General features: G+C 42.2%; 1 protein-coding gene across 1 annotated transcript; it reads left to right on the forward strand.

Annotated features, from left to right (window-relative positions):
* Positions 1-27: 27 nt before the first annotated feature.
* Positions 28-10,384, forward strand: nbr1a (NBR1 autophagy cargo receptor a). The gene is made up of 22 exons (XM_072456936.1): positions 28-263; positions 935-997; positions 1,192-1,210; positions 1,421-1,443; positions 1,521-1,700; positions 1,776-1,853; positions 1,930-2,192; positions 2,274-2,393; positions 2,489-2,788; positions 3,121-3,280; positions 3,626-3,874; positions 3,946-4,074; positions 4,147-4,222; positions 4,306-4,428; positions 4,507-4,686; positions 4,768-4,908; positions 4,976-5,109; positions 5,674-6,221; positions 6,693-6,775; positions 6,977-7,064; positions 7,320-7,422; positions 7,951-10,384. Exons 1-22 carry the CDS (start codon positions 162-164, stop codon positions 8,137-8,139), a joined length of 3,351 nt encoding a protein of 1,116 aa, XP_072313037.1. The 5' UTR covers positions 28-161; the 3' UTR covers positions 8,140-10,384.
* The last annotated feature ends 2,575 nt before the right edge of the window (positions 10,385-12,959 follow it).

Raw genomic sequence — 12,959 nt, forward strand, 5'->3', positions numbered from 1 at the left:
GCTTTCGCTACTGCGCATGTGCGAAACGTCAGTGTGTTTTTTTTTTTTTTCTCCTCGACGCAGCTGACGATGTAAACAAGAAAAGACGGTCGAGGGCAACAGGGATCAAAGATACCCGTGTCACCGCCAAGGATCGATGCGAAATCCCCATAAAGGTTGAGATGGGGCTCCCCGTTACCATTAAAGTCAACTTCAGGGGGAACGTGAAGCGGTTCCTGGCTCAAGATCTGGATAAATTGGAGTGGGAATCGGTGGAAACCTGGGTGAGCTAAAAGCGTGTTGGCTAAACGCTGGCGCAGTTTGGCGAGAAGCAGCAGGCCCAGACACGGCCCAGACGCGTAAACAAAAGGCGATGTGAACAGCTCACGATATCTTTCCGAAGTGCGTGTTCATATTGGTCTGTAGAAATGACACGGGTTTTGATAAAAGAGCTAACGAGTCCACTTTAGTCGTTTCGTAACATTTCGCCCAGACGCAAGAAGCTAAAGGAGAGAGCAGCGACAAACAGCACTTCTGTAGATGGGAATTTCGGTGATAATTTCTGATTATGTTTACGTGCCCGATTAAAATGTGATCATAATCAGATTTTTTGGCGTTGTCGTGTTATTGAAAGGACATGTAAACGGTTATATTTGTGTGTTTGTTTCTTATTGTTCGCCCGTGGGCATGAACCAGGAAGTTATGCAAAAAGTGGCAAAGTGAAAATGTTAATGATTGAAATATGTATCAAATCATTGCATCTACAAAGACAACGTACTCTTAAAATACACTCATTTATCAGATTTCTCTTGCATGTGAACACCCAGCAAAAGTCCGATATAATGATTGAGTTACGTGATTATTCTAGTTATCTGATTCTTTTCTTTTAACTGGTCATATAGAATGTATTCTTTGTTGTACAAAGACATTATCTAATTATTTAATTTCATTTTAGATAAAGGCATCATTTGGGATCAACCATTTTCAAGTGAAATATTTTGATGAAGACAACGAAGAGGTAAGAATTTCATATCACTTTTTTAGATTTACAATGTATTGTTTGGACAAAAAAAGAGGAAATATTTACTATCGTCATAAACCAAATGTATGAAAATTGATTGAAATTATGGTCATGTAAGTTTTGACAATCACAACGAACATAGAGCTTCATTTGCATCTCACTTACCAATATATTTGCATTTTGTCTTTCAGATCTGTATAAATAGTCAAGGTAAGAAACTTTCTCTTGAACAGTATCAGCTGGTGTAGAAGATAATATAATAATAATAATAATAATAATAATAATAATAATAATAATAATAATAAGTAAAGTGTTATTAGAAAGTACTATGCATACACACGTTCTTCATTACTTAAGTAAAAATAGAGACTAGAGAGTTGTTGATCAAGCTTTTATTCACATTATACTGTTTGTTTACAGATGAATACGAGGAAGCTATTAAGGTGAGTCACTTTAACTTCACTTTATTTTAGCTTCAGCTGCACAATTCAGTGTATTTACATGTTGTTGTGTCACACAGAGTGCAGAGAAGCAGGGCAACCAGTTACACATGAACGTGTACAAAATGAAGGGACAGGCTTGTGGGCCATTGAAGACGGAGGTAAAGGAACTGAAAGGGGACCTCCGACCCGCTCCTCCATATCCTTCCAGGGTCAAGACGGTCGACAAAGGCACTCAAGTAACACCAGAGAAAGAGGCGGTAAGTTCAGTCCTTTTATATTTGTCAAATGTGTACATCTGGTGGGTATTGAACAGGGAATCCTTTTTGTTTCAGGCTGCAGTGAAAGACAGCAAGGCAAACAAACCAGAAGATGAACCTCCTCCTGTGTGGTTTAGATCTTACATGGAGAAGGCGAGTTTCATGTCAATAAAGAGATAAAAGGTATTAAAAAAAGAGCTTTATTTACTGTTACATTTTTGTTTCACAGTTTAAAGATGAAGTTGTTAAGGAAGTGGTGGAGAGGATGTGTAGTGACTTCTCTGGTCAGTGCTGCACACACAAGTCTTCAGACAGAGGCCTCGAGGTCAATGGTGCGAGCGGTGGTGCCAGCGGTGGTGCCGGCGGCGGTGCGAGCGGTGGTGCTCCTCCGGGCCCAAGCGCGGGCCCATCCACCTCAAACGAGTCTCTGGGTTACACCCCCATCTGCAGCAGCTGTAACAAACTCACCTCCGCCGGGGCGTACAAATGCAGGTAGACGTCCACATTCATCTGAACATTGTCTCATCACTAATCTGCTGTGTTTGGACTCACTGTGAATGACCTCATCTCCAGTGTATGCCCATCATGCATCCTGTGTGAGATGTGCAGACATAGCCATGACCCCAGCCACAACCTCATAAGAACGAAGACACCTCTCTCAATCCCTGAGCATGGGCCGTCCGGAGAATTAAGGTAGAGACAAATAGCAATTATTGTTTAGCTCAGTCAACAGACAAATATCTGTCCATAGTGAACAAATAGGTCTTCCTGATAACATTTCAAACCAGGTTCCCAAGGCGAGGAGACAGGACAGTGCGCAAGGCCGAACGACAGCGCCTCAAAGCCGAAAGGAGGCAGCTCAGAGCTGAAGTGAAGGAGATCAAGAAGAAGCTGCGCCTGGAGAAAAGAGGACTGCAGTGGAGTGGGCCCTCTACCTCAGCCAGAGCCAACCTGACAAACGTGGCATCCGCCTCAACCCAAGCTCCTGCCGTGCCCCCAAGCATTGCCACGGAGACAGCCTCAGGTCCAGGCCCCACCCAAGGCCCCATCTCTGCCCTGGGCCCTGATCCCCAGACCTCCAGTCCAGAGTAAGCGCCAACTTGGAAGGGGCGTCCTTCAATGCTGGGTGCCTTAACCCAGCATGGATGCAAAAATCTTTTTTTCCCAAGAAAATCAAAAATATGCCATCTTTGTAATCTAGTCTGTATGAGTGTTTCGCTGGCTGATCTGGGGTGGTGGAAATGTTGGAACTACCTCAATGTGAAAACTGCTGCTGCTGCTTCATAGATTTTCTAAGAAAAATGCTTTTGAGCTGCAAAAAATCTGGGGTCCTGCTTTTTTGATTCATAGAGAACAAAAGAGATGGTTATTTAAAGAAACCAGGGCTATTTTCAACAATGCTCTGTACACTTGAAACTAGGGGTCCTGGGGTCTCGCACACGTCCTTGGTGCCCACAATGGCTGCCTTGTTTCTGGATGAAAATCTGCCTGACGGCACCCGTCTGGAGCCTGGTACCAAGTTCATCAAATACTGGAAGATGAAGAACTCGGGCACAATCGGCTGGACCTCAGAGACTAAGGTACCTCCACCGCCGAGAGGAAAGACCCACTCTCTCTGTGCCCTGCTTCACTCTGCGCCCCTCAACTCATTCCCTACTTTTAACAAGTGCAGCTAATACTGAGCTAAGACCCTTTACCCCTCCTACCCTGTGTGAGTTTTTTACTTTCCCTTAAAGTAACGTCTCATTATTATTTGACTGTCTAACATTTTATTGTTTGATTGTCTTCTCTTTGTGTCTGAGCTTTCATCCCTTAAACTTTTACCTATTTCTTTATCGTGTGACTTTATTTGCATGCTCCTGTCTCGGTTCCTTTTCGCATGTGTATTCCTATTTTGTGTTTTGTGTATGTGTGGGTGCACACAGCTAGTGTTCATGTGGGGCAACCTCGGCCTGGCGTCAGAGGAGAAGAGGGAGGTGCCAGTGCCCTTACTGCTGCCCGGACAAGTGGGTGTGGTCAGTGTGGCATTTGTGGCTCCTGTGATGGAGGGGACCTACACGTCCCACTGGCGGCTCGCTCACTGCGGCTGCCAGTTCGGCCCACGTGTCTGGTGCAGCATCGTGGTCGACTCCGGCAACAGTCGCAGTGACCCTGCTCTTCAAAAGAAAACACTGGCAAGTTTACAATACCGTCCCATTGTGTACAAGTGATATTTATGACATCGTTATGTGATGTTTCACCTTAGAACAATGTCTTTAAATGTGTGGAAAAAGAGATAAAGGAGGTAAGGCCAAAGGATCCTGGTCCAGTCCTGGCTATGGACATCAGCCACGACGACTTGTACTTCCCTTCAGTGGACCTGCTCACTGCCCAGGTCTGTCACACCGGCTTAAACCAACTGTGACGTTTCACCAGGCTCAGCTTGACATGTTTCTTGTGGTTTTAGGATTTACTCTCATTTGAGTTGCTTGATATAAATATTGTTCAAGAGTTGGAAAAAGTGCCCAACAATACTCCTGTTGGTAAGATTATGAATATGACATAGATTTTGTGTAAATTGCACTGAAGCAGATGCAGTTTAATCCCGTGCGCTCTGCTCCATCAGACTTGACTCCTTGCATCTCCCCTTTGCCACATGATGTACCTGTGCTGGAAAAGGCCACATTTTCACACATCAAATCAGAAACGAAAGAGGATGTTGAGCTCACAGGAGTCCGAAAGCTTTTTGGTGAGATTCACAAAAAATCCTACAGCTAAATTTCCGGCGATTGTGTCGTATTTATTTTTCCATGACTTGTTTCCAAAGGGGCAAAGCCAAAGCCTCATAGAGACATGCTGGAGTCTGTGACACAGGAGGAGGAGAGAGAAGAGGAAATCAGCGGCGCCCAGTTTCTGTGTGAAACTATTATCCGTTCACTGACTTTGGACGAACCGCCAGACCATAGACCAATGCGCAGGACTCTACACAGTGGCCAAAAACCACAACGTAAATGCAAAATCACTGCACCGCTCTGTCCACGGACGCTAAAGACGCATTCGTATATTAACAGTTGTACGTTCATTTCAGTAGTTTCCCGGGGTCCCAGCGTTTGCCTCGACAGAAATGCAGATGTTGAAATGGCAGCTACAGAAAGTAACCCTGAAAGAGTCGAGAATCTAGCTTCACCTCCAAATATATCTGTCACACAAGTCGAGGACACTGCTACAGGTAAGTTTAAATATCATCATCTATTTTCGTTGGGTTTTATTTATTTAACGCTCACTGTACGTTTCAGCTCTCATTTTGGTACCCGAAAAAGAAAATGCGTCTTTGCACGATGAGAAAGACGATGAAGCTGTTGTTTTGAACGGCGCGGACGTGAATGTGGACGAGGAGGAGGAGGGAAATCGGGCCGAAGACTGGGATGAGGTACTTCTGCCATTGATATTATTTCTACAAAACATAACAGTTTGGGTTTTTCGTTGGAAAGGTAAAAGGTCAATTAATGATCTACAGTAAATATGCTTTATTTAGGAGCGTTTTTTAATGGACTTTTCATACCTGATACTTGTGTTGACACCTTATACTGCTTTTATGAATATCTTGAACCATAAAACGGAACCTTAATAATGCTAGTAAATCCAGTACAACGTTCTTCAAACAAAATGAGAAGATTTTTGTTGTATTTTCAAATTTTATGCTTGGAATAACTGGTAACATTGTGCTCACTCTTGTCTTGGTTTGGTCCTGGTTTGAACCCAGTCAAGTTCTGATGTAGACTTGGTTCCGTTCTGTTTTAGCCCTGGTTTAGCCCCATTCCAGTCCAAGTTTAGTTGCTGGTTTAGTTCCTGGTGTAGTAGAGTGAACAGCGCCCTGCCCTAATAGTGTGATCATGTTCTTTTGTAGCTCCCTTCATAGCGCTAGAACCTGTTTTATAGAATGTTGTCTTGCTTTGGTTGTGCCTTTTTTACTGATGACGTTCCTCTTTCTCAGGTCAGCAGCCAGACCTCCTCAGTCTCCTCCTGCGACGACTACATCATCGTTCTCCCCGACTGCTTCGACACGAGCCGACCTCTGGGACAGTCCATGTACAGCTCGGCCCTGTCCCAGCCCGACATGACGACGCCCTACGATCCTGCGGCCAATGACACTGCAGCCAGCGAGACCGCAGCCAATCTGGACTCGGAGCAGGACAAGGACAAAGAAGAGCCCGTCTCCAAACTGAGCAGGGCGGCTTCGCTGACGGAGGGAGGGGAGGCGGAGGAGGAGGAAGTGGAGGAGGAGGAGGAGGAGGAGGAAGTTGAGGAGAAGGTGGAGGAGGTTGAGGAGGAGGAAGTGGAGGAGGAAGTGGAGGAGGTCGAGGAGGAGGAGAGCGGGACGGTGGAGGTGTCCCCGGTGTCCTGTCCTCCCGTCCACAGCAGTGTGAATCAGATGCTGTGCGCCTCCCAAACGTTGGACGCAGTCACCCTCACGCCTGAAGTGGTCCCGCCCCCGGCACGTGCGGACCCCCCGATGCCCCCGCCAACCCTCTACTCGCCAAGGTCGGCTCCTCGTTCAAGTGTGTCGAGTTCATTGTGTGCGGTTTTAGCTCTAGTTCGGGTTGAATAAAAATATAGTGCAGGAATGTCAGCAGATTGAGCCCAACTCCCACAAGTTGAACACGAGGGTTGATTAAAATGGACTGACCTGACTTGGGAGAAGTCGACACTGTTTCTTAGACCTTTGTGTGATCGGACAGGGAATGGAATCTCCAGAAGGACAGGAGTCACAGGCTCAAGTCCGAGTCATGTCCTGAATCATCAAGTCTAGTCTCAGGTCATTAAAAGAGTTATTTGAGTCCGACTTGTGACTTCCTAATTCAAAACCCTTAAGTCTACACCTCTCCTTTTAGATCTTTTGGTAATTATGTTGAGTGTTTATTTCTCTACCCATTTGCACAGTGAAAGTCCAGCTTTAGCTTTCACCGAAGGTACTTTTAATGAGACTAAAGTGTTATTTGTGTCTGTTTTTAGGTCAGAGGCCCTGTATTTGGCTGAGGACCCCAGTCCAACAGCTTGTGAGCCATATGAACCTCAACCAAGAGTCCACCTCAATGGTACCTTTAAAGAATTACTTTATACAAGTTATAATTAAACCTTGAATCTCATTTATAATGTTGCATTTCATTGAAACTTTAGTCGGTTGTTTGACTTTTTAACTTTAGCCAAGACACAAAAGAAAACATTAAGAACAGAATGAAAGTGAAAAACAGTTTTTTGTTTTGAGAAAGTGTTAATTTTGGTTTTGGACTCTGCAGTTTCATCTGGTTTGTCGAGATCAGCTGGCTCTGCTTCCAGTGCCTTCGAGACTTACAACCCCAGACCCAGCAACGCTCTGCAGCCGAGGTACAGCTCAGGAAAGAGCTATTTGCATGTTTCATTTGACTATTAAGATGGCAATAGTGACCACAAATGACAAATGGATGTAATTCACAACTGCAATTCATACAGAGGTAGAATCTGGTGATTAGACCAACCATTATATCTGTTATTATTAGATTGTGTTTTGATCAAAATAAGTCCTCAAAATCACAAAATATATATTTTTCATTCAAACATTAATATGAATGCCTTTTTTTTGTGTGCGTGTTTGTTTTCCAGTAGGGGTCAAGGTGGCATCACAGAGGGGCTGGTAAAGGGGGCACTCTCTGTGGCAGCTTCTGCATATAAAGCTCTGTTCACTGGACCAAACTGCACAATACAGGTAGAACATGCCACACTGAACTAAAACAAGATCCTATTGGCTGTGATACTGACTGGTTTTGCGGCTTTACATAGATGGATTTAAAAATGTGTGATATTGCAATTGTTTTATGTAGACTTGCAAAATCAGAACATAACGTCTATACATGTTTTAAAGGCTGCAAAAGCTAAACTTGCAGTGTAATATTTCAAGTGTACAAAGTGATATTTCTGCACTTTTGAGGTAAATGATTTAGTCCGAACAAGACAAATGCAGTATGTTTCTGATCGATTGCCATGTCATTGGAATAACAAAACGGCAATAAAGCATAATTATTTTGTCAATATCACCCACGCCTATGCAATGTTTGATGTCACGCCTGGAATGAAAATATCTTCAGGCCGGTGACGCATTATAAAGCATGAATCACTGCTCTTAAAATAAACACGTTAAGCATTTTTCGTCAAGCCCAGTCGCATGTCGTCACACCTCTCGCCTTTTGTACCGCCGATCGTCTTTCGTACATTCATCTCCTTGTTTTCTGTTCAGCGAGGCATCGACCCCGCCATGAGACAGGACCCTTCCATGATGGCCATGCTGCTGGAAATGGGATTCCGAGACCACCGCTTGAACCAGCGCCTGCTGAGGAAGCACGGATACAGCCTGCTACACACGGTCAACGAACTGGTGCAAATGGCAGAGGAAAGCCAAAACGAAGCCGGCGACGCCCACCAATAAGAATCTCCCAAACTGTAAAAGAAACGAGTTGTATCTTTTCAAAAAATGTAAAAAAAAAAAACTATGGAATATTAGAATTTATCTTGCACATTCTGAGACTTTTATATATTCACCGATCAGGCAGAACATTATGACCACTGACAGTTATTAGTGAACATTCTCTTATTGTTTTTAGCCAGAAAAAATTCCTAGCTAGAAAAGTGAGGCAAGTTTTATTTTATTGATAGATTGAAGGATTCTAGCGAGGCAGAGAAACAGAAGGCATTTTACAGCTTTCTCTACCTCCTCAGTTTATTTCAAAGTGTATTTGTTCATCCTGGAAAAACACCCGACATTTTTTACCATTTTCGACCCAGCGAATCGCCCGTTTTCTGCAAGTGTAGCTTTATTTTATTGATGACGACGAACAGAAATGCGACGCACGAGAGGAGAGCCAACTTTAGTGCCTAAGTTCACAAGACGTAACTTTATGAAGAACCTATAGTTACATATTGACGCGGAGCGGAGCGAGGAACTCTTTTAGTAGAACATGCCTTTTAAAGTGTCGTACTTTGACCTGCTTTACGGTCTCTGTAAACGCTGGACCTATTCACGGCTCAAAACGAGCACAACGTCCTCTCTGTCGGTACAAATCGGATCAAATAATCTTCAAAAAAGGTCTTCAAAATGTTGTTATTTAATCACACAGAAACAATTGTCGTTTTGAAGTCACAAGTTATTTAGTTTAAAAATAGTAAATCGTCCATAACATTATAACTCCATTTGGCATGATCAAATTCAAGAAAACATGTGATTTTAATGTGTTGCCTGATCAGTGTACCTACCTACTCCATCCTTTTAGGGCTGTAGCTTACTTTAAAAAATAAAGAAAACGTTAACGCTAAGAGGCACAGATATGAGAAATATAGATTATTTTTTGGGAAACGTAAAGAACCCCTACACGGGCACTTAAGACGCGTAAAAGGTGGCAGTTTTAGCCTTCGCCACGTCCTTTGTTTACTTGGTTATAGAGCTTTATGTGTAAAACGGCGTGGTGGGGAAGGACAAATGTGTATTACGCTTCTTCATCGTGTTTGTATGGCTTTGTAGCTGCTTCATCCGGCTCTGGTAAAAAACGCTGTCATTTCCCGGAGCGTAGCTAGAGGAAGATAATTACTGAATGTTATTAAAAAAAAAAAAAAAAAAAAATAGTTCTCTGTGCGGATGCTACCGGGGCGCGTTTGATTTCAGAGTCGGCAGTGCAGTAATCCAAGTATTTAAAGACCTTCCTTGAATTATCGTAGTGGAAACTTGCCTAAACAATGCAATCTTTTTGTTCCTTTATCAAGAGTACTGTTCATAATATAACGATGTTGACATGTGGAATGTATTCAAACGCAAACCAATCGCCGTCAAGACACATTATTCGACGTTTTCTACCGCTTTCTAGAGGACGCCTGCACGAGCCACGACGGGTAGAAGCTATAGACGTGTTCGTGTGAGTTTTAGCGACGTGGCAGTGGATCAATGTCATGCTTTGCCTCGCGGGCCACGCCCCCTTGTCTGCGATTCGATATCTTTCCCATTGCGAAACGAGGATCTTAAAATATCTCCACAATCACATTCCTGAGACTGACGAGGAGCCAAGGGTCGGTTTCACCCGCGTTTTAGACCTGTCTGTAAATGTAGGTCAACTTTGCCGAACACAAAAGGAAGAAAAATTGAGGAAAAATTGTAATGTTTAACGTGTTTATGGGTGCAAATGAAGTACGTCCAATTCCTGTTTTAATTTCATGATATATTTGAATCAGAAAAGTAACAAAATGCAAATTTAATTGGAAACTAATGTGTTTTTTGGCAGTAAAATGTCTTTAAAAAAATAATTAAGGTTTTTTTTTTTTTAATTGTCAACTTTATTAGGTTTGTTATTAAAAAAAAAGGCCAATTTGTATTTTACAGGTATGTCTAAAAAGTGATCGGTGAAACTTTCCCCAAGTACATTTTTCTGTGATGCCTTTGACAGTTTACTGAGATAAACCACCATTTGTTCAAGTTTTTTCCTCTACGTTTTGTGTGGTTTGTTTAATTCATGGTGATTAACTCTCTTTATTACGTTTTATTTTTGTCGTTTCTTTTCATGTTTGGGTGTCTTCTCTGCAAAATACTTCTGAACATACAGTAGATGCATTGCAGTCGCCTTCTACAGATGTAAACATAAATACAATTTTGCTGTTTAAGAAATGGCCAATAAATTATTTGCACATGAGTTTCTTTGGTTTGTATCCATTCAATGCACTCACTTGACTTAAATGTGCTTATTAAATGTACAGAGGTGGAAACAAAAACTGGCTACACTACATTTCATGAACCTGTTCTGAGCTACATTTTTCACTGTTGTTATGACATTGGTTGCTACGAGAGACCGTTTGCCATAGAAGAGAATAGTAATTGGCTCGAGCCTTCCAGAATGGAATGGATCGAGACATTGTTCTTGCCAGGGTTCTTATTATTATAGTTTTGCATGGTAACATTTTGCCACAACTCGGGCATTTTTGACCCCCTGAACATTGATGAATGTCACACATGGGGTCATAGGTCACACATGGGGACATAGGTCACACATGGGGACATAGACGCGATCGGCTCGGCCCGAACTCCAATAATATGGAGCTTGCAAGAACGCCCGTCGCAACAGTGGCGACTAGTTCAAAAAAGAAAAAAACATGAAACGCTTAATCTTTGGCCTAGGCCCATGAAACTTGGGACAGTGATAGAGCTACCTTTGACCTCTGACCTTTGAGGAGTAAAACACACCTGGCAGCATCGCTCTATGATAAACAGGAAGTCAGCCTTGTCGTATCAAAGTGGCACCGCCACGCTTGACTTTTTTTTTTTTCAAACTCGTACTTGTCCTAGGTTTTTTGTCCGATCAAGCTCAAAACAACACCTTTTGCATCTAAAGACATTGAAATTGAATAAATATTCAAAAGAATGTTGATATTCTTTACGGTCTCTGCGTAACACGCCCTCAAAAAAGGATTAATTTTTAAAAAGTCACGCCTAATGGAATTGATCTACGGAGCTCATATTTCACTCACAAATGTGTTTTTATGATCTGATTGGAAATAAATACCCATGTAACAAATTTACTCTATAGCGCCCCCTACCCATTGTGTGAAAAACTCAACATTGTCCAATTTGTTTGAAACTTATGGATTATATTCTCCTCGAGACGCCATGAAAAAAGTGCATTGCAGATATTGTGTATTTTCACAATTGGCCAGCAGAGGCGCAATTAATGCCTTCACTTCCTCTTCCTCTTTTATTTTGATGGGACATTTCTTCTCATGCCGCATTATAATTAGTATTCTTTAGACTTTATTCTTTCGACTTTATTCTTTCTGCCACATTTTTGACCCCTGAACATCGAGGAAAAGTCCCGAGTCACCGAGGCTCCCTCTCCCTTTCTCCCTGCTCAGTGTTCAGCACGATCTTGCAATTTGTCAGGACAAACTACTATTTGAATCGCAAACTACGCCATCATCAACGGTGAATTACTGAGCTTCGTTTGGTACGCCGCAATCCATCAATTGACACTTTGACCTGTTGAACCTGACACTTTAAAAACATTCATCAATGTTCAGGGGGTCAAAAATGCCCGAGTTGTGGCAAAATGTTACCATGCCAAACTATAATAATAAGAAACCTGGCAAGAACAATGTCTCGATCCATTCCATTCTGGAAGGCTCGAGCCAATAACAAGAATAATAATAACCATAACCAGCATATTAATAATCACACTCATCATAAGAGTAACAATCATAGCCTTCATAATAATAAATAGTCTTCATCTGTAGGTGATAAGCTGCATAAATGTCGGCTCGCGCTGCCCGCCTCTGGTCACGTGACTCGCGCCTCTCACAAACAGGAAGTGCTCTCTCTCATGACACTTGCTCACACATTTGTCTTTTCTCTCTCAGACTCTGTTCTTCTGAAACGACACACTCTGCACAGCTTCAATGTGGCGGATCTTACAGGGGATAAAGTGTGAGGTGAGTTACTTTTATTTCATTTGCATTCACAGCATGACTAATCTATTTTTAACATGGTGCCATAAAGAAAACTGTTCAAAATGAATGTATAAATGTATATTCTAGATCACTAACTTTATCAAGACTGTAAGGAAATGTAACTTAAAGAGAGTATAAAACTTTCTGGAGGTGGAATGTCACGTGCACAATTCCATGGAAATGGAAAGAAAAGAATGATAATAATAATAAAAAAAAGAAGAAGTTTGGTTTGTGGAGCTCACATTAAAGAAGTATTTTCTCTTATTGTTCTGTGCAACACACTTCCCTCCCCCTCTGTTTCTTGGCTCAAAGGATACATACTGTGCTTTTTAAGTGAGTAAACTAAAATAAATGTTTTGAGCATTTTTGTCAATGTGTATGTTATTGGTAGTAGTAATATAATAGCTGTAGAATACAAAAGTGCTAAAAGTGTTCTATAATTTACTTTATAATGTACTTTAAATGTACACAATGCCTCCATAGACCGTATTGAACAGTTTAGAACATTAAATCTCAGGAACAACCTCATTAACTTCTTCTTCTTCAATAACAATAAGCACTCTAGAGCACTTAGCAGGACAAATCAAACCATTAAAAACCACAGACTAAACACTAACAGGAGGTTGACCTAATGTGATAATGGGATTGAACTGCTACGTTTTGAGATCTGAAGAGTGGAAGGGGGTCTTTATGTTGCCATGACGAGTGTAAAATGTGTGCGTTTTACTGTTGGGACAAAGCTGAACACGTCTCTGTCTAAATCCTCTTCAG

This window comes from Eucyclogobius newberryi, unplaced genomic scaffold (assembly GCF_026437365.1).
Source record: "Eucyclogobius newberryi isolate DKJ021-1_F unplaced genomic scaffold, fEucNew1.0.hap1 SCAF_20, whole genome shotgun sequence".
Taxonomy (NCBI): domain Eukaryota; kingdom Metazoa; phylum Chordata; class Actinopteri; order Gobiiformes; family Gobiidae; genus Eucyclogobius; species Eucyclogobius newberryi.

Bases quoted from the DNA above. Each gene is read 5' to 3' on its own strand.
- nbr1a (XM_072456936.1), top strand. From the start codon at position 162: ATGGGGCTCCCCGTTACCATTAAAGTCAACTTCAGGGGGAACGTGAAG. The intron at 1,701-1,775 runs GTAAGTTCAGTC...TTTTTGTTTCAG, and splicing joins TAACACCAGAGAAAGAGGCG to GCTGCAGTGAAAGACAGCAA. The intron at 4,687-4,767 runs GTAAATGCAAAA...CGTTCATTTCAG, and splicing joins CAGTGGCCAAAAACCACAAC to TAGTTTCCCGGGGTCCCAGC.